At 35.1% G+C, this 21,287-nt stretch overlaps 2 protein-coding genes across 3 annotated transcripts in view; one reads left to right on the plus strand and one right to left on the minus strand.

Annotated features, from left to right (window-relative positions):
• Positions 1-3,657, minus strand: part of LOC129947204 (uncharacterized) — a 26,034-nt gene extending 22,377 nt beyond the window's left edge. Inside the window, exons 1-2 of the mRNA XM_056057712.1 lie at positions 1,194-3,657; positions 449-942 (exon numbers count right to left, since the gene is read on the minus strand). Of these exons, the coding sequence (XP_055913687.1) occupies positions 449-942; positions 1,194-3,657 (2,958 nt within the window). The remainder of the gene's footprint in view (positions 1-448; positions 943-1,193) is intronic.
• Positions 3,658-10,853: 7,196 nt separating this feature from the next.
• On the plus strand, positions 10,854-12,138 carry LOC129941142 (putative nuclease HARBI1). Of its 2 annotated transcripts, XM_056049701.1 has the most exons (3): positions 10,854-11,082; positions 11,147-11,412; positions 11,468-12,138. In XM_056049701.1, exons 2-3 carry the CDS (start codon positions 11,269-11,271, stop codon positions 11,873-11,875), a joined length of 552 nt encoding a protein of 183 aa, XP_055905676.1. In that variant the 5' UTR covers positions 10,854-11,082; positions 11,147-11,268; the 3' UTR covers positions 11,876-12,138. The 2 variants fall into 2 exon arrangements, with proteins under 2 accessions (XP_055905676.1, XP_055905677.1); XM_056049702.1 differs by having other exon boundaries at positions 10,854-11,412.
• The last annotated feature ends 9,149 nt before the right edge of the window (positions 12,139-21,287 follow it).

The raw sequence follows: 21,287 nt of genomic DNA on the forward strand, positions 1-21,287 counted from the left end.
TAAGGGCAAAGGATATTTTTAAAGGGAACTGTAACCGTTTAAAAGATATGGGCAAATCAGTTGGTATCATCGGGATCCGTGGAACATGTGCGAGCTGACCGGCCGCGGGACCCGTAATGATTGTTGCTACAATTACATTATCTCTTAATTCTTTGATCAAAAGTCTTGTACCATTACACATATTGGGAGGGCTTAAATTTCTTAAAAGCATAACAGGCGTGCCTATTTTTAATTTTAGTTCATGGGGTGGCAAGCCAGCAGGATTGAGGGAATTTAAAAATTCCTGTGGGTAGTGCACTGTATCTTCGATGTTGCACACGGTGTCAACAGATTTGTAACATTTAAAATCACCTGGTACTTTTTCAATAATAATTTTGTTTATCTCATTTACTGAGTCGTTTCTGGGTGACAATATCGCTCTCGAACAGAGCCAATGGAAATTTCTTACTGTAAGATTGTTGATGTCGGGATAGATTTTGTCTATATGAATTTCTAGACTGTGAACAGTTTGGGCCAATCCAATATCCAAAAGTACTTGGGAGCTGTTTGCAATTGGAGTAGTAAATTTTCCGTCTCCTAATTTAAGTATATTTTCTGAGAAATTACCACCGCGGTTATTGCATAAATGTGCTCTCATATTCGTGCGCAAATTGAGAGTTTTAATTGATAGCCACAAAGGTGATGATTTAAGGCACGCTTTAATAACGTCGGCACGTGTACCTTTTGTTACAACTGGTAGAGTTTGGCGAAAGTCTCCAGCGAAAACAAAAGTTAGGCCACCCATCATATTGCATGAGTTTCTTATATCTTTTAATGTGCGGTCCACTGCTTCTACATGAGCTCTATGGCTCATGGTGCACTCATCCCAAATAATCAGCGACGTGTCCTGTAAGAGCTTTCCCAGTGTACCATTTTTACGGATTGAACATACAGACTGTTGATCTAAAGAAACAGTCAACGGTAATTTAAACGTAGAGTGAGCCGTTTTCCCATCATATAATAGGGTTGCAGCAATTCCTGACGATGCTACAGCCAGTGCTTTTCTTCCGGATAATCGTACTTTTGACAATACTAAATTGGCAAGAAAGGTTTTACCCGTGCCACCGGGCGCGTCCAAAAAAAAAAGTTGACCACTGTTATTTTCCACACTTTCAATTATAGCATCGTACGCTATTTTTTGATCTGCCACTAACTTGGGTACATTGGAATTGACAAATTCTGACAACTCGTGTCGTTAACATCATATATACGGCACGGTATGGCATCAACTACATTTTGTGAGCGATTCGGAGAAGGTAATCCAAAGTCTCTTAAACTTTTGTCATTTAATTCTAAAAGTTTGTTTTCGATTTGTATCAAACCTTTGTTATATACATCATAATCGGAACCTTGTTCTTGGGCTATATGTCTGATGTCTTCACACAAATCATCTTTAAACGTGTCCCATAATTTGAGAGGTTCCGAGGGAAAACAAAATAATAATATTACCACAAACAACTCTCTCAGCCTTAACGGACATTGAGAAATCGAAGCTTCTCTCAAAGTAGTTTCCCATTGGTTATCATCTTCTAGCAAACCCCTTTCTCGGCAAGCGGCTTGGTAAGTTTCTTTAACAACTCCGTCAACGGTTTTTAAATCTTGGAACGATGTTGGGCCACGTACATGATGAAGCAGTATCCTGAGATAAAAACACTCTGACTGGGAAGGATGAACGCTGTATACTCTTCCCAGTGCCGCATCTTTTTTTATACCGGGATGTCCAACTACTTCTTGGCCACGTTTCCTTCTAGAAAATTTATTGTTAGCCCATGTATAATAATGAGGAACTTCGTGATAGAGTAGTGTTTTAGCAAAACCATCACTGTGGCATAGGTCAAAAAACGCCGTAAGTGTCGTTTTTGGTGGATTTTGCGCTATATTTTCCGCTGAGAAGTACACTCGTTGTCCATTCTCAAGGTGTACTGCTAGGTGTACTACGGTAGGGTGTCTGTCATGTATAGGAAACTCTAATATCCTCCACACTGCTTCAGATGTACTTATGTACCGGCCGTTCAAATAATTTTCAACTTCATCGTGAGCATTTCTGACACTGAAAGTTGCATGATCCGATCCTTTGTTAATGTATTTACATATGTATTTTATGGCTTGTACGGAATGACAATATTCAACATTAATATGAGCATTAAAAGATCGACATAGTATTGGGGAATATGGAACGATCCATCTGTTGTCTATATTAACCGTACGCCCTCGGACTTTCAATGCAGCAATCTGCCCTCCGTTGTCGATATCGCGTCGTCGATAAACGGGATACCCATCCTCACCGGTCTTGGTTTCAGTCACGAAACGTCGTGGATATTTTTTTGTACATATCCCATTTTTCATGCACGGAGAAGTCAAATTTTCTTGTCCACATGGTCCATGTACCATATTCTTTGTGACTATCTCAAATAATACTGGGTCTTCGTCTTTATTAGGTAGTTCGGCAACTATTATTTTATCAATTTCATCGGGTTGTACTTTTGAGTTCAACCAAAGCAACATATGACAATGCGGCAATCCTCTTTTTTGCCACTCAACAGTAAGCATATAACATTTAACCGGCCCAAAAATCGCGTCTTTTGTTAATATTTTTATCATTTTCTTCATTTTTAAGTGAAACACTCGAGCTATGATGTCATGCCGGTCGAAAGACCGTTGACCGGGAAAAAGTTCCTGTTTTATTTCTTGCCAATCTGGATTACAGGTGAAAGTTATGAAAAGATCTGGCCTTCCATAATTGCGCACGTATGTCATTGCATCTTGTGTCTTTTCGTGGAGATACCTTGGAGAACCAGTAAATGATGACGGCAAGATGACATGCTGTCCGATATTAGCTGCAATTACCCTTGCGTCTTGGTTTAAAGCATCCCTTAAATGAATATAGTCATCCGCTCTAAGCTTTTGTTGGTTTCGATAAACAAAATTTAACCTTTCGGAAATCATCTTCGCCATCATATCCACACAATATTGATTAAACAAATCTTTGTAATAATGGAGTGCATTAAAACAGTTGGCCCCAATCATTAAACGGTATGCATAATATTGCATACATGACACAGTCTTATTTCTTGAGGAATTCTGCTGAGGAATAGTTAAATAATATCCATCGTCTCCTGATGCAAACATCAACGGATATTGTAGCGGATCATATGCTCGATGTAATTCCGACACTCGTTTTAGTTGTCCGTCTCTACCGTTCAGTACTATATCCCTGGGTCCTTTGTCTTCATCAACCAAGAGAACGGCCACTTCATTTATTGAAGGGGCGTTATATCTTCCTCTGTGTTCTGTATGGGGTGTGCGATCAGAGTAAATGATCAATTTCAAACTGTCGGGGGTATTGAGTTCAATACTATGTTTAAAACTTCGTATGTAAACATTGTGGCTATTCAACATGGTCTGCAATTCGTTTATCAAATTTAGTTTTAGCATGGGAGCCGTGTTTGATCGCAATGATAGTTGATCAGCATCGGAAATAAAATATATCTGCAAAAATTGGGGAATTTGTCCTGATGGCGGTAAAAGGCTACCTATGAGATGATAAACTTGTCCTTCCACCTTAAAGGTAGGCATAAAATGACCCTCCTTAATTTCTTTTGCCCCAAAGGAAGTCATTTGAAAAAGGCTATTGTATCTACGTACGTTATTCAAAAAATGCGCGGATAGTATATGATTATTTGTCAAAAGATTTTAATTGGTTCTGGTGGCTCATCAATGTTAGGGAGAACAACCTTTTCAGATGCACAGCACATACCTTTCGCTTCCTCAGCCCATTTTTTAGCGAAACATATCGGACACATCTTATTCATTGCTCCGATTTGGATGCTGTTTTGATGAGCATATTCAATTTGAGGATCGTAACTAAATGCCGACCTATTACTATGCGCTAAAATTCTATTGCGCGTCCTAGCTCTTAACGACCGTTGTCTATCTCGCTGTGTCAAAAGCCGCTGCGAGCGTTCAGTGCTAGATTCCCGTGCACGCGTTCGCGAGTTCCTAGCTCTATTTTCTTCAAGTCGCTGAGAGCGCTCAGCACTTGACTGTCGTTCGTATCTTGCATTTTGTTCTGCAAGACGAATTGAACGTTCGACGCTTAATTCTCTGGCTCGCGATTGGGAAGCGTACACTCTCATAATTTCCAGACGATCTGCATTTTCAGAAGAAGACTCTCCAATACGACGAACTTTTACTAATCTCGCTTGGTAACTATTCTTAGATAGCTGCGACCTTCTTCTTCTAGGCATATTGCTATGAAGGATATTTATTTTAAATAATAATAACAAAGAAATTATTCAAGTTCAAAGAGATATTTCTGAAAAGAACTTTGAGAAATATGAAAAAGTGTGATAAATACTAAAATTAAGTAGCTCTGAAAAGAACTTTTGAAGTGAAGCATACAAATGTGTTTAAAAAACTCTAAATCTTCAATGTCGCTTGCGTCCACTGCGTAAGGAGCCGACAGCGCAAATGAGAGTATATTTAATAATGAGCAGAGACACTCTCCACGTTTTCCTTCTGAGTTCATGTTTTAAATTACCCCTATGTCACACAAACACGAGAAATAGATGGTAGTAAGAATAGTTACAGTGTAAAAGAGAAGGAAGAAAAAGAGTTACAATTCCTATTCCAGCCCTAATTGCATTTTAGTGTTACCAGCTGTTTTAAATACGTACGCAAGAAGTAAAAAGTACTGTTTCTTATACTACGCTAAACATAACTTTTTTATGTTTTTAGAAGAACAAAATAAAGATGAAGTTGCAATTTTCATATTTCAAAACAATACATTTATTTAAAAAATACATAAGAGGTATTTTAATTTATAAAATAAAAAAATGACACAAAAAATAAAAGAAGAGCAGAGGCTGGTCACATTCAATCAATGAACAGCACGGAAAAAACCATACACACACATGCGATCACATTGGATCGCCTTTAAAAATCCATTATGAAAAAAGACCTCATTTATGTATCATACTATCGAAGGTGTATGTGCTGGTGTTGGGAAAACCGATTGTGTATCTTTCTAACATTAGCTATGTCAGGTAAGGATTAAAATGGATATATTTGACCTGTTTTCACTTATAATAACTTTTTGTTTTGTTTTATTGTTCATAGCGTATGCGATGAAAGACATTTTATGGCTAATTTTTTTACACCTTCGGTTGGTTTTAATAGGAATTTGTAAAGATTTCTATAGTAATCTAGTACTAAATATAGCCTATGTTACTCAGTGATAATGTAGCTTTCTAATGAAAAAAGAATTATTAAAATCGGTCCAGTACTTTTTGAGTTTATTCGTAACATACAAAATACAAATCTTTCCTCTTTATAATATTAGTAGATATAATATACCAAACAAGTATATATTTTGAAAAAAAAAATCAAATTTACAAAATTATTTTATCCCCAAACTAATTTCGTACAACCAAAAATAAAGGTTTTAATATTTGGTAAAATTTTGAGAAAAATGGAATAGACATTTTTTTTACAAAAAATAAAAACTTAAAAGAAAATTTAACAAAAGTTGGTACAAATTGATTTCTGACTCAAATATCTTTTCAAAACTTTGAGATTATTGTTGCGGTAAAATTTACCAGAACAAGTTTCACTAGCCTACCTCATATCCTTTTTCCTTTTTTTCGTAGTTGCGGCTCCAAAATATTTTGAGAGTTCAGTAGAATCCTGCTTTCCATCAGTCAGTGTCTGCTCTTATTGTATTTTGGAAAAGCAAACAAAATAGGTTTCAGTGGTAATGCGGTTGTATGACAGAGGGCCCACATTTTCATTTACTGTAGAAATTTGTGTTTTTACCTTAGCCTAAAATTGCCTGCATTAGAAGTCTAAGGGTTTATAGTCTAAATTGTGAACTATGGGCCGGTTTGGGCTGGGAGATTTAATTCGCGAACTCTCAAAAAATTTTCGTTTTCTTTTTAGCCCAATTGGATTCGATGGATAAGAGCTGAACTTGTCCATTAAGCCAAGGTTGGTGTTCAAATCACCAATGTGAAAGAGACCACAAAGGTTTGACTGATTTTTGAAATCGGCATGCACCCCAGCGATAAAGCCGGGTATTGCAGTTAGACTGAAAGAGAGCACCAGATCATAACAAAAGGTTAGAGTAGAGTAGGATGGCATACTTGTCGTGGTCTCTTGGATGAGGGAAGTTCGCTATGAATATGGAACTTTTTGAGAGAAGCTAAGAGAGTGAGGTCGAAAAAAAAAGTAGTGAAACATTTTTGGAAAAAAAAGAACAATCGTGTTAGTTTTGTGTTGGATGAGAACTAAATTTAAATTGAAAAAAGAAAAACATACAAATTTTGAGGAAGGCGTGATTGAGAAGAGAGGAAAAGGGGAGGCAGAATCGATATTTTTGAACCAAGGAAGCCAAGTACATTTTTTTGTTGAGCGAGTTTTTTTTACCTTTGCTTGTAATTTTTGGTTGGCTATAAAGAGCCAAGATTCAACCCATAGACTTTCGGTCGCTTCCTATGTCTTCCGAGATTGCGGGACCCTCGACCTTTGTTCCTTTGTTCTTCGGGAACTTTCCCAAGGTGAATTTTCTTTGTGTCCTTTGTGCACAACCAATTGTTCTTTTTCTTTTTTTGTTCTTGGTATCAATTTAAATTGTACAAATATTTTTTGGAAACAATTCTGGGTTTTATTCCTATATTTATAAAGGTTTCCCAGATATAAAATACAATATGTTAAAATTTCTAGGTGAAAAATAAATCTCGAATTGCATTTTAATTGGGAAGTAAATTTCCGCTTTTTTATTATTATTTATCTTGATTGGTGATGGTAAGTACCATAATACTTCCTGGCGCCCATTTTCATTATTTTTTGCTACGCCCCTGTGTAGTACCTTTTATTAAATTTATAATTAATTTCGATTAATAAAATCTACCTTTTTTTCAAATCCACCCCCAAACTGAGTCACCCAGTAGGTGACAGCTTTCGGTGGTAAAATTAACAAACCAACCTTTTTTGAAAAGAAATTTGAGTCGAAAACCCTTTTTTTTTTTGTTTTTAATTTTTTGTAAAAAAAACTGTCAATTCGATTTTTTTTTTCAAAATTGTATCAGTTGTCAAAAACATTATTCATCATTTAATCATAATTTAGTATCGTAATATAATTCGGTTTGTTAATTTTACAACATTATGGCTTCTATCTAATTTTGGCTTACAAGAAATATTCTTTTTAACATTCGGAAACATTTTGAGAAAAATTGAATTTACAGTTTTGTTTTACAAAAAATAAAAATATAAACAAAAAATTAATAAGAGTTGTTAAAAATTTAACTAGACTCAAACCTCCTTTCGAAACTTTAAAATATTGGCTTGAAACTACTTTTTTATTTTAAAATGTATTGTTGTCAACACTCAGTAAAAGTTTGAGGAAATTCTAATTGATAGTTTTTTTTATAAAAAATAAAAACCTAACAAAAAACAATACTAAAACTATTTTAAAATGTACTCAAATAGAAAATTTTGTTTTTGATATCTACTAGTTTTTTTTTATAAAAATCCAACAGTAAGTTTTTTCATAAAATATTAAAATTTACACAAATTTGGTAAAAATTGATGTTCGGTTCTTGATATCTCTCAAATTAATTTCATTCATCTAATTTGTAAATATTTAAGAAATTGTACTAAACTTGGTAAAAAATTGTTTTCGATAAAAGTCTTTTTAACAAAACTAGATTTTCAAACTAAACTAATTCTTTATATAAAAAATATTATTGGTAATTTTAAAATTTGTAAGAATAATTCAATTGACAACTTTTTTAACCCAACACGCAAACCTACAAACTATTAAGAAACACAAATAGGAGGACGAAATGGGAAGTTATCAGTGTGGGTCGCATCCTAGATTTTTTTTATTTACACTTTTAACAAAAACGTTTTTAGGTACTAAAATCGCTCGTTCTTGTAACTAATCATCCGTTTTCTCTGAAATTTCGGTGTCTTGCTGGTAAACATTAACTTTTGATTCGTCTTGTCAAATGACGCTACTTGTAAATGTTGGTTCTATTAGCACTTCACCTTCATTATATAAAATATTTCCATTTCCTATAACCAAAATAGTTCTTGAAAATTGTGTTGCATTATTATCACTACTCAGTACGCGCATATTTGTGGTCAATCTTAAAAGTTTGACAGAAACGACGATTTTAAACAAGCATTTATTTTATCACTTTTTGTACTTCTAACCACAACTGCCAATGTTTGCAAAAATCACCAGCGAACAATATTACAACACCTCCCATGGGACGTTCATCAACTCTACAATATCTAAGTGTAAGAGCTTCAGGCCCACCTTTATTAACCATAGTCGATTCGTCTTACAAAATATACGTCGTTTCTTTAAGCATTTTAGCTAGTAAGCTTTGTTTCGAGATACTACAAAATGGACGCTCTTGGCTTTGCAAATCTAAAGACAATTTTAAAGTTGCGTGAGCAGTTTTTCCATTTCCAAATGCCAGATGATGCAATCTTACTTGCATTCTAAATTTAGCAAGCAAAAGATTGATCGATAACGTTTTTCTAGTACCGCCAGGAGAATCGAGAAAGAACATTTTTCCAATGCTCTGCAACACGTTGTCAACTATAGTGTTGTAAGCAAGTCGCTGTTCGTCGGTTAATTTTTGTTCATTATCTTAAACAAAAACTGAAAGTTGGTTGGAATCATACGTTGTTTTTAAAAGTTAATCCCCTTCCTGAAGAAATGATGATGAGGGTCTTATATAATGACACTCTGGTCGCTTGACAACTAGCTCAAAGTTACGTCTGTTGACGGCCACCTTTTGACCAAGGCGTCCGTCGGCGTCGCTGCTGTAGGACCAATCTTGACGACAGCATGAACTTTGTTTTAACCTCATTCCTCTATGGAGCAGCGTGAATTCTCCATGGTCATCCTGCACAAACGGACGAGTTTGGCAGGAATGCCAAAACTAGACATGGCTCTATACAGCTCGTCCCTGTAGATACTGTCATATGCGGCCTTGAAATCGATGAAAAGATGGTGTTCTTGGGTTTTTCCAGGATCTGCCATAATGTGAATATGTGATTAACTGTGGACTTTTCTGGTCTAAAACCACACTGATAATGACCTGTCACGTTGTAGACGATGGGCTTTAAACGTTCACATATTACGGCAGAGAAGATTTTATAGACGATGTTAAGTAGACTGATTCCTCTATAGTTGGTGTAGTTTAGAGGGTCTTCTTTTTTCAGGATCGGGCAAACAATACTCTGGTTCTATTCAGCGGGTATAATTTCTTCCGGCCATATCTTACAGATAAGTTGGTACATGCTCCTATCCAACTTATCTTATTAGATAATCAGCTTAGATGGTCTAAGTCGGGAGGACGGGATTGATGGCTTTCATCGTATATGTTGAATGGATCATCCTGCCTGACAGCGGAATTTAGTTCGTCGTCGCCGTTATACAGTCTGCAGAAGTGGTCCTTCCATATCCTCAGCATTGACTGCGGTTCTACTATGATAATTCCACTTTCGTCTTTGCAGTCTTCAGTTCTAGGTTTATGTTCCTGTAAATTTCGTTTCAACTGTTCATAAAACTTTTAAACTTCATTGCTACTTTTAAACCTCTCAACATCTTCGACCGCACGCTTCTCATGCCCTCTCGTTTTCTTCTGGAGAAGTCGGCGTTCCTCTCGCCTCTTCTGCTCATAGAGGCATCCAAATAAGAGCTGTTGGTTTTCGTGGTAGCAGTCACCATAGTTAATATCGCAGTTTTTCATCCTCCTTTTACCCGGCCCATCCCATTGTATTTCCTAGATGGCGGTGATGTCTGCATTATAGCAGTTTAGTGCCTCCGCTAATTCTTCGGCCGCACGTGGTCTGTAAAGTATCTAACATTCCACGTGTATATTCGAAGTTCGTTGTCTTTAATTCATTTCCGTTGGTTGTCAACAGTAAATCAGTCCGTATCCTAGACTTTTTGGTGCTTCGCGACTATGAAGCTTTTACGGGGCCAGGCAACCCCGACAACGGCACAACCCCCAACCTGGAGTGCCAAATTCTTAGTATAACTCCAAGGATGGGGAGCCGGATAAAGCCGCTCCATATAGACCTGGGCTCGAAGAAAGGTGTTCACTAAGTAGTGCAACCTTACTGGAACTGTAGACGCTACCGTTAATTCCATCTCGGGAATTCCTCCGCTGCCGTCTGGATAAGGAGAAGTGCCTTAGTGGAAACACTTCTCCCCCCTTATGTCGTTTGCTGCCCCCAACAACTTTCCACTGGGGTTGGAACCAAATCTCCAGTTGAGGTACTAGGCACCCGATGTTCACCACGGGGCGGTGAGAGTAAGAGTTAATAGACAGAGGTGGGTTTTGAAAAAAACCTGTTTACGCTTGTGTCCTCTTGAATGCACATGTCTTGCTTGATTTCAGTTTTATACATATTGGGCCTTACTAATAATCAAACGCTAATGTCGACTATTAGTTAACTGGAAGGTTAAAACAAAGTGCTGAGTTTTAATAAAATGGTACCAATAAACAATTTTACCCTCTCACTTACTAGTCTCAAGATTTTCCTTGAATCTATTACAAAATCTACTACAAATAAGAACAAAAATTGCTTGAACTGTCAGAACTGTCAAAGATCAATTTTTTGTTATTATGCAAAAGCAAAAATATAAATACAAGTTTTGAAAAATGAGTTCAATTGACGAAGGTCTGTTTCTAGATTTTGAAATAATCGCAGAAACTTCTTCATCTCGTAGAGTGAAAATGTATAAAGAAAGGATAGATCCATTTACAAAATATGATGAAAATGAATTCTTTGGTCACTACAGGTGGGTTTTGGTTTATTAGTTCCCTTCTTATTATTTGAAATTATTTTCAAGTCTTTATCGTATCTACAGATTCACTAAACAAAATGCTAGATTCATCATCGAAGCTGTGAGCGACGATTTAGCCTCCCGATCAAATCGAGGGGGAGCACTTTCCCCTGAGCTCATTGTTCTGGTCTCGTTACGATACCTGGGCAAAGGATCGTACCAAAGTGATACCGGTAGTTGTCTCATACATACGTCACGTCCTTTTTTTCCAATCCCACTTAATTTCATTTTTATAAGGTGATCTTCATAACATTTCTCAACAATCTGTGAGCAATTGCGTGAGAAAGTTTGTTACAGCACTGGCTTCAAAAAAAAGAACATTTATCAGGTTTTCAACAGACACTCGAAGCCTTCAAAGAATGAAGCAAGATTTTTTTAGCATTGCTAGGTTCCCTCAGTGCATTGCAGCGGTAGACTGCACCCACATTAAAATTAAAAACCCAGGTGGCGAGTTCGGTTCTCGCCATAGATGCCGAAAGAATTTCTATTCAATTAATGTTCAGGTAGGTGTTCATTTTTCTGAAAAAAGTCTTTCAAAAAATGATTTTGTACCTACAGGTTGTTTGTGACGCGCATGGCAAAATTCTAGACATAGTTGCTAGATGGAGAGGATCAGCTCATGATTCAAGAATATGGCGTGAATCTGCTATAGCAAACCATTTGCAAAATGTAGATTTAAGGGGAGGAGTTGTTTTGGGCGACGGTGGGTACGCATGTTCAAAAATATTGATGACACCATTTAGAATATCGGCTGAATTAAGTCCAGCAGAACAGCGCTACAACAAAGCGCATATTCGAACAAGAATAACGGTGGAACAACTATTTGGTCAGCTCAAAAACAAATTTCGTGCGTGTTTTAATGGCATCAACATCAACTATGACACAGCCAAAGCAACAATTGTTGCAATCGCAATATTGCACAATATTTCAAAGGATGGTTCAAACGGTGATTTTACATTTTTTTAGTAACCTGGGGTCTCCATTGGACATTTCCGATGACAGGACTATCGGCAAGTCATCAGAAAATCTAATGGAGACCAACAATCCAACATCCAGCCCATGACCCTGAGGCTCCACAAGAGTAAAATCTAATCCAAATTCTCTTCCGCAATCTCATCCGCAATCCAGTGTTCAAACAATTTTTAGATGGACATTTTTTGAAATAATTTTTTGAATTTAATAGAGTTTACGGAATCAGTTAGCAGACATAAATTAAAACTCCGAACCCTTTGAACCATTCCAATCAAGAGAGTAGTTATGAAATGACAGTAGTTTGTATGTAACACTTCCAAGAATTTCGATAGAAAATCATACAAAATTCTTGGAAGTCATACAATCATACAATTTATTTTTCTCTGCACAAATTTCAGAAACAGGCACAAAATACAAAACAAACAAAAGTAAAAACTGTCAAAGTTCAGTATTGCCGTGTTCTTTTTAACATCAAGTATTTTAGTACTTGTATTATATTCAAGTACGACAATTGATTTGAAGTGTCGAAGTGACTTTTAAATTAAATTTTAATTTATAACACCATCTTTTTCACAAGGAAATATATTTCTTAAATATATAAAACGGAATCAACAAATTAGCCACGTATTTAAAGTAAAATCAACGATCGTAATACTATAACGCACTAAATATTTAAGCAAACATTACATAAGCTCTCCAAAGCCCTTTTTTAGTATTATATTCGATCATTTGAAATATATAAATTACATACTGCAGTGTAAACCCCAAATACGAAAATAAGCGAATACAATTATGTCAAATGATGCGTTTATAATTGCGTTTCGTTGCTTTTTGTTCAGTTTCAGTAGGAATGAAAAAAAGAGTATACAACATGGGTAACTTCTCCTTTTGACTGTCCCGAGAGCTTCTTTCCGATTCGCAAGATGGAGTATAAAATTTGTCTGGTGTCGTTGTCAGTTTGGAAGAAAATGTTTCAACGTTACACTTTGCAATGATACTAGACTAATTGCATCGAATCGTGAATACCCCTAATAAATAAAGTACTTCTAAATTAAGTACTTCATTTTTACTTTAAGCCTAGAACGCAGATCGTGCTAAATTTTAGCTCCCATACAAAATTCTTTACCTACATTTTTGAGATAATTTTGTATGAAAGCTATAATTTAGCGTGATCTGCGTACTAGGCTTTAGAACAAAAATTTGAAAGTGACATAACCTTATTTTGAAAAATTGGCTTATTTTGTCTCTCATATTTTTGTCTTAGGGAAATACATTATTTAAAACATAGTTTTATATTCTTGAATATCTAATTTTTGCAAAAAAAAAAATAACTTTACTATTTTCAAAGCTTATGTGCTTGTTTTAGTCGATTCAAACCCAATTACAAAAAGTGGGATACACCACTTTTGCATTCACAGCCTCAAATATACCATTACCAATGGAAATCGACCAGATAACTTGAGATAAGATTTAAGTATTAAATACAAATTTACGTACCATAAAACAGCACTTAGGCAACACTTTTTTTTAATGCTCGACTTTAAACATGGATTTCCGTGTATTAAATTTTGACGTTTTGCTAACGACTAAACTGGATATTAAATTCGTTATTGGTATGTGAATTTTCTAAAGTCTTGAGATTTTCTTTTAACCTTAACACTAAATTTGATTATTAGTAAGGCCCATTGATTTTAAGTTTAAGCTGTTAACAAAAGAAGTAGGTAGTAGAAGCTGATGAAAAAAGAAGTTGGTTACTAGTAAGTCTAAAATTTTGCTTGTTGACAAGTTCAATTTAAATTAATATCAACCTATTAAAAAAATCCCCTAAAATCTTTTTAATTAGATAGTTTTTTTTCCTAAATAATAAGCTGATTATTTCAAATATTACGTATAAAATAAATCACTTTTCAATTTTGTATAAGTATAACTATTTTTATTATTTAGAAAAACCCCTCAGCTGCAATTATTTGTTTTTGTTTCAAGTTCTACGTCAACATTTTAGAATTTCTATTTTATATTTTTTCGCTGTATAGAATAGCGCTTTTTATTTAGTGCATTCACTTAAAATTTATATATATAAATGATTGAAACAGTTATACTTTTCAAACCAACCCACTATGGTATGGTTAAAGTTTAAAAATGCGCAAAAAATTGCAGCCTGAATGCAATGAAAAAATAAAAAAAAAAAACAAATGTCCCTAAAGGCTCTTCATCATCATCAATGCAATATTAATTTAATTTTGTGGACATAAAACTGAGCACCATAATTCCTGGAATTACATTAGAAAAAAAATCTTTTATGAGATTCGTGGAAAATGTTTTGGAAAGGACTTTCTTAAATAATTTTAATGCCATAAATAAAATTGAGTTATGTTCAAGTTCCCATAAACCACATATAAACCTTGAAAACATGAACGAAATAAAAACGATTACAATTTTTCTATAGTTCTGCAATTTTGCTTATGTATGTCCTTGAAGGATATTAACCAAATAAAATCAACTTTTTTCAGTCTTTTACAGTAAGTATTATTCACATTATCTTATTTAAGGTATGTTCCAAGAAATCTGATCCCACACAATAATAACACAGACTTGATCCTTCTTAATCGTGTCCTATAGCCATCAAGAATGTGTCATAATCTTTGCCTTCAGTAAACTGACATTTATTGAATATCACACAGTGGTTAACCAACCATAACCTACCTGTTAAGCTTATTAAATACATATAGGGTATACTATTGGGAATACAAAAGGGCAAGACTTAATTATTGTCTCTTAAACAAATAGTCCCCACCCCCTTTGTGTGATAGGTATAGGTGAGAAAGTGAGCCATTCGTGTTAACCGTATAAAGGAATCATCAACATCCTATTATTTGAAGGTGTCACGCTTGTTTATGCAGAAATTATGCCGTGATATTAAGTTTGTAATAGATCCGAATGAGAATTAAATTTATAAGGTGTTGCAAAAGATTCATCCTTATGGTATTTGAAGTAATCATAACTCTTCGATTTTAATTTGTAGGTAAACTTTTCTTTTTTAAGATAATTATGAAACAATCTTGGGAGATTTATTAAAATGAACTAAAGTATCTTTGACAGGGCCAAAAAGCTTATAGGCGTCATTTGAGTATTTGGAATCTACCATCTTTGCTCTTGATTACGAAACTAGTGGCACTATTTTGTCAACAAGGAGCTGATTTTTATCGAGCTGGAAAACCTCGTATCTACTGCGAATGTGGAAATCTCTTGCGAAGAGTTCCAAGAACCGAATTTCGGCTGTTTTCACACAAAAAATCCAATTAAAGAAAAAAATAAAGCCAGATGATCCTCGAGATCGTTTTTTTACGCAGATTATTCAAAAGAAATGTCAAGGCAGCACAATCATTTTTTTTTCGACAGAAGGAAATCTTCAAAAGGCACTTGGCAGTATTCGATACCAAGTAGTAAGAAACTCTTAACCACTAAAACCACCTTTTCATCAGGGCCAATCTTGAAGGATCGATTTCAGATTTTTCTATCTTAACTTTGTACAATCACTTTCGGGGAAGTTTAAACTTTTAATACTTTCCTGATGTTCAAATGGTAGACATGTGCATCGAAGAGGACACAAGCGTCCACAGGTTTTTCTCAAAGAACACCTCTGTCTATCAACTCCTACTCTCACCTCCCCGTGGTGAACATCGGGTGCCTAGTTCCTCAACTGGAGATTGGGTTCCAAACCCAGTGGAAAGTTGTTGGGGGCAGCAAACGAGAGAGGGGGGAGAAGTGTTTTACACTAAGGCATCTCTAACTATCTAACTACTTTGTGAACACATTATAGGGCTTCTTCGACTTATTCGGAGCCCAGGCCTATAAGGAGCTGTTTTATCCGGCTCCTCATCCTTGGAGTTATACTTAGGATCTGGCCCTCCAAGTTTGAGGTTGTGCCGTCGGGGTTTCATGGTTGCGAAGCACCAACAAGCCTCGGATACGGACGGATTTACTGTTGACAACCAACGCAAACGAATTTAGGACAACGATATTCGGATATGCAGGTGAAATGTTAGGTCCCTTAACAGACCACGTGCAGGCGAGGAATTAGCGGATGCCCTAGAGCGCTATAAAGCAGACATCACTGCCATTCGAAAATACTATGGGATGGGCCAGGCAAAAAGAGGATGAAAAACTGTGACATTTACTATGGTGACTGCTACCACGAATACCAACAGCGCTTATTTGGATGCGACTTCGTCATTGGAACCAGACTTAGGCAAGAATTCTTAAGCTATAGGTGCATCAATGAGCGGCTCATGACCATACGCATCAATGCTTAATGCGGCTACATTAGCCTAATATGCGCGCACTGTTTTTCAAGCTCTTAGACAATACATATGATCAGTGTCCTAGCTACTATATTAAAACTGTCCTGGGCGATTTTTATGCCAAGCTAGGAAGGGAAGGCATCTTTGGTGGAATAATCGGGAAAACAGCCTGCACGACAACACTTCCGACATCGTATTCAGGCTCATAGATTTTGCTGCGGACGAAACGTCATGGTAACCAGTACGCGTTTTCCACACCTCAACATCCACAAAGGAACTTGGACTTCTCCAGATCAATCTACTGTCAACCGGATTGACCATATTGCGATCGACGCCAGTCACGCTTCCAGCATCATGGATGTACGAACTTTCCGAGGAGCTAACATCGACTCGGACCACTACCTCGTTGTAGCCAAGGTAGCACTTCGGATTTCCAGACCCAAAGCAAAACAGGGAGGTGCTTTGCATCCAAAGTTTTCAAGTATTCTAAGTAATTTGGCCATATTGGCGTAAGGTCCAGCTTGATTATTAATCAATATTGGAATATTGTTTATCTTTTTATGTGTAAAGTTTATATGTGAAGATTTTGTTTCATTGAGTTTGATACGCCATTTTTTCGGTCCAAGCTCTCACTGTGTCGACGGCATTTTGTAGCTTTACTGCTGCCTTAAAGACACATTTGTCGGGTACAAAAATTGCGGTATCATTTGCAAAAGTATCCATAATGATGTGATTACCAACTGGAATATAACTTGTGTATAGTAAATACAGGGTAGGACCTAGGACACTTCCTTGTGGTACACCGGCTTCTATTTTCTTCAATTCCAAGTATCCTTGATCGAACCTTACTCTAAACAATCGGTCTGAGATGTACGATTTTAATATTTAAAAGTACTGCCTTTGTACTCAAGTCCCTCAGGCCAAACCTTGTCAAAAGCTTGAGCAACATCTTAGATTTGATATTCAAATCCTGTTTATCAAATCTTTGAAGAATAAGTTGTAGCATTTCTTTTAAGAAAGTCTCTTCCTTCTTCCGCACATATTTAACAATCTGAGAATAGGCTTTATTTTCATTGCTTTCGGTTCCTTTTTAGTATTGTTTTCAGCAGTTACTCGTAAATCGTTATTTACTGTGTTTCTTGGTTTATCGCTAGCAGATGTATTTTTGCTTCTGAACTCTTGGAATTTTTTGGCAACTGGGCAGCCTCTATAGGTTGCCGGGTGATTACCCTGGCAGTTCACATATTTTGCTTTCTCATCTTTGCTCATATTACAATTTTTAGTTGCAAGTTTTCCTTCGCACTTTACACAACCAAACTCTCGGTTGCAGTATTTTTGGGTATGACCGAAAACTTAGCAACATTTGCACTGCGAAACAACTTTAGATTTTCAGAGTGGTTCAATTTTAACAGCTATGCTCTAGATTGATCTTATTTTATAAATCTCCTCGAGACTTTTTTTGCTGTCAAAAGTAAGCATGAATAAAGGTAGTAACCTCTTACTTGTCATCGATTCTCCAGAGGAGTTTTTAATTGTCTAATTGTTAAATAGATTGGCTGCATCAAGGGCTTAGAAGCCTTTTTGTACAAGATCTTCTACTATTTCGTCGGGAGAGCACGAGGAATGAAGACCTGTGGCTACTACTTTTATTGACCTTGTAGCATTGTTCTCATATGAGTACCATTGTATTTGGTGTCTGCTCAGTTCTTCAGTGACATATCGTGACTTTCCAGTTGTCTTTGTTGTACGATGTGTATTTGCAAGCTTTTTTAGTACATTTTTCCATTATTTTCTTAAGATCTCCAAAAATTGCAAATCCTGAAATCATAATTGGTGGTAATTTTTTTTGCTGCCTTTAGCGTGAGACATTGATTTAGCAACAGCTACCACATTATTCGCTTCTTTAGTTCCTGTAATGAAGTCTTTGTTATTTTCGGTTTTAGAGCTTTTTTTATTTCTTGAACGAGTCTCGGGACTACGTTTACGTTTCTTTGTGGTACGCTTATTTTTCTTTTTCTCAGTTTCAAACAAGAGCTCTTCTTCATCAGTTTAATATTCAGGTTCAATATATTTTGGACTTAACTGAAGCGTGGATTCTGAATCTTTCTTGTCAAGCAGGGAAACTTTTTCTTTGAGGTTTTTCACTTGACGCTGAAGACTTTAAACTAGAATTTCAAGTTGTTTTCTTGCCGCTATTTCAATTTGCCATTCTTCAAAGTAGTTCTTTGATTTTGATTGGTCTTTCTCTTTGACTTCGTTGGGACTCTGTTCATTGATCCTGGTTCCTTTTTCGCTAATGTTTTTAACATCTATAGTATTGTTTATGGTTGTTGATGATGTAACCCCTGAAGTTAATTTGTTTGGGGGAGTTTTTTTGTATCTTTGAACTGCGTCTCTCAATATTTTTTAAGCAATAATTGGTCCTCCCCAGAATCCATAGGACCGACCTCGAAAGAGAGTGGATTAGTTAGTTCATGTTCGTACCATAAATAGGTCAGTTACTTCTATCCATAGTTTAGTGTGCCGCACAATATGTGTCTTGGATTTAATCGAGAGCTGGTGCATTCAGAGCTATATTTCTATTCTTTTGCTCCTAGTTCCTGAAAAGTTAACTCAGGTGACTCAGCCAATGGATCCAACGCTCGTCGTTTGTTTGGTATCCAGAGGGCACCGCGAGAAGGTGAAGATGCGATTTTGACACTATTTATTGATGATTTGAAATACAAAGCTACTTTTGAACCACCCTGCATATGCTATACGAATATGAATCCATACACCTTCATAATAAGGAAATAATAATTAAACTAATCCTTCGGAAGCTAAACATAGAATACACCCCGCTCCGCTCTTTCATTATTTCGCATTAAATTTCATGCAAGGATGAAAATTCATTTGAAAGTGGTTAATATATTGTGTTTGTTCAATAATTTAATTACACTTAATATACCTGCAACAAAACCAAATAGGAAGCAAAGTTAAAACAGATGCGTCCGCTAAAATTTTAGATTGTTTAAATTGTTTACATTGTGGATTAAAACTATGTTTTGGTTGTATTAAAATTAATAATATTATGTGATTTAATTTTGAGAGGATTGCAGTTATGATCAAAATCTGTACAAACATTATGTGGGATGGCGTTTTTCTACGTAAGCATAACTGAAATTTGAAATGATTTTCATAATGCTGAAAGTTTTTATGAAACTATTCTGATAGTTAAGCAAATAGTGTTAAAATGTTGCAAATGTTTAGGTTTAAAGTTTTTAACAAAGTTTAGTTACACAAACAGTTTTCAGGAAACAGATATTTCAGTGGGATAGATATTCAATTAATTAGTTATATACCTTGTCTTTACCTTTATTTGCATCCTAAAAGAAAGCTATAATAGGAACTGGGAGTAAGTTGATTCCCAATTTTTCTTACACCAATAATATTCAAATTTAACAGGTGATCTCTTATCAGTCGTTCAGCTTTTTGTTGAATGATCATCAGCTCTGAGAATTTACTCCGTTTGCTTCTTATAATCCAATGTTTTCACTTCGAACATTTTACGAATACAAAATTATTTTATATCCCAAACAATTTTGTGCAACGGAAAGTAAAGTTTTTAACATCTGGTAAGATTTTGATAAAAATTGAATTGATAGTTTTTTTTATAAAAAAATAAAAACATTACTCAAAGTTGGTAAAAATTGAATTTCAACTCAAATATCTTTTCAAATATTTGAGATTATGACCTTCAATTAATTTCAACTTATAAGAAATATTGTTTAGAACATTCAATAACAGTTTTAGAAAAATAGAATTGACAGTTTTTTTTACAAAAAATACAACCATTAAATAAAATTTAACAAAAGTTGGTAAACATTGACTGTCGACTCAAATATCTTTTCAAACATTTGAGATAAAGGTTTTCAACTAAATTTTATTTATAAGAAATATTGTTTTCAACATTCTGAGAAATTTAGAGAAAAATCCAATTGACATTTAAAAAAAATAAAAACCTTAACAAAACAAATAATAAATGTTGGTAAAAATTGATTTTTGGCCCAAATATCTTTTCAAGAACTTGATATATTGGCTTTAATATTCTTTTATCTTAAATATATTGTTGTCATCATTCAGGTAAATTTTGAGAAAAATCGAATTGACAGTTTTTTTACAAAAATTAAAACCTAACCAAAAAACAATACTAAAACTTGGTAAAATTTTACTTTCGACTCAAACAATAAAAATAGGTATTGTCTTCAAACTTTTTATTTCACAAAAAATATTGGTTTTAATATTGAGTAGTTTTTTTTATAGAAATCGAACAGTTAGTTTTTTCATAAAAAAAAGTATAATGTACAAGAAATAGTAAACAAATTTGGTAAAAATTGATGTTCGGGTTTTCAAATTATTTTCGTTCATCCAACTTTAATAAATGCTACTAAAATTGGTAAAAATTTGTTTTCGACTAAAAATTTATTTAGCAAAACTTAATTTTCAAACTGACAGCGGCTGACTTAAAATGTAGAGTGTTTAATGCTACTGCGCAAGCTAGCCTGTTTTATGGTTCGCAAGTATGGGGAGTACAGAAGTGCGAGCTTGTTGAAAGCCTATTACGCTTTTTCTTAAGGAAAACAATCTTTCTGCCGATAAACGCCCCAAATATATTTTTATTTGGAAACTGTTCTTCCGTTACTGTTTATTTCAATGTTAAAGCTGAATGTTGACTACATTGTGAGAGTACTAAATATGGAGGAGCATAGGCTACCAAGAAAGGTAATGGAGTATGCGATTTAAAAAAAAAACTCGTTGTAAAAGATTGGAACTTAAAGAAGATGCTTTACCAAGTAATATCCGTCAGACTTCTTCCCCACTAAAAAAGGTGTTCGTCAACGATGTGTACTAAGCTCTCTTCTTTTTGTTCTGTTTTTAAGTGATCTTCATGCGAAACTTCCAATTAAGACGATCTTCGAATTAACCCCCTCTTAAATGCTGACGATATTGTACTGTTGTCAGATAATCCTTCCAATTTGCAACAGCTAATTGAGGGTTTTAAGACTTACAGCATTCAATGGAAAGTCTTAAAGATTTGTTTTGGCTAAACTAAAAGTTCCTAAAAT

This window comes from Eupeodes corollae, chromosome 1 (genome assembly GCF_945859685.1).
Source record: "Eupeodes corollae chromosome 1, idEupCoro1.1, whole genome shotgun sequence".
Lineage (NCBI taxonomy): Eukaryota > Metazoa > Arthropoda > Insecta > Diptera > Syrphidae > Eupeodes > Eupeodes corollae.

What these genes read in the sequence shown, in the direction of transcription:
- LOC129941142 (XM_056049702.1), top strand. Translation starts at nt 11,269, where the DNA reads ATGAAGCAAGATTTTTTTAGCATTGCTAGGTTCCCTCAGTGCATTGCA. An exon ending in TCTATTCAATTAATGTTCAG is followed by an intron (nt 11,413 to 11,467) that starts GTAGGTGTTCAT and finishes TTGTACCTACAG; the next exon opens with GTTGTTTGTGACGCGCATGG.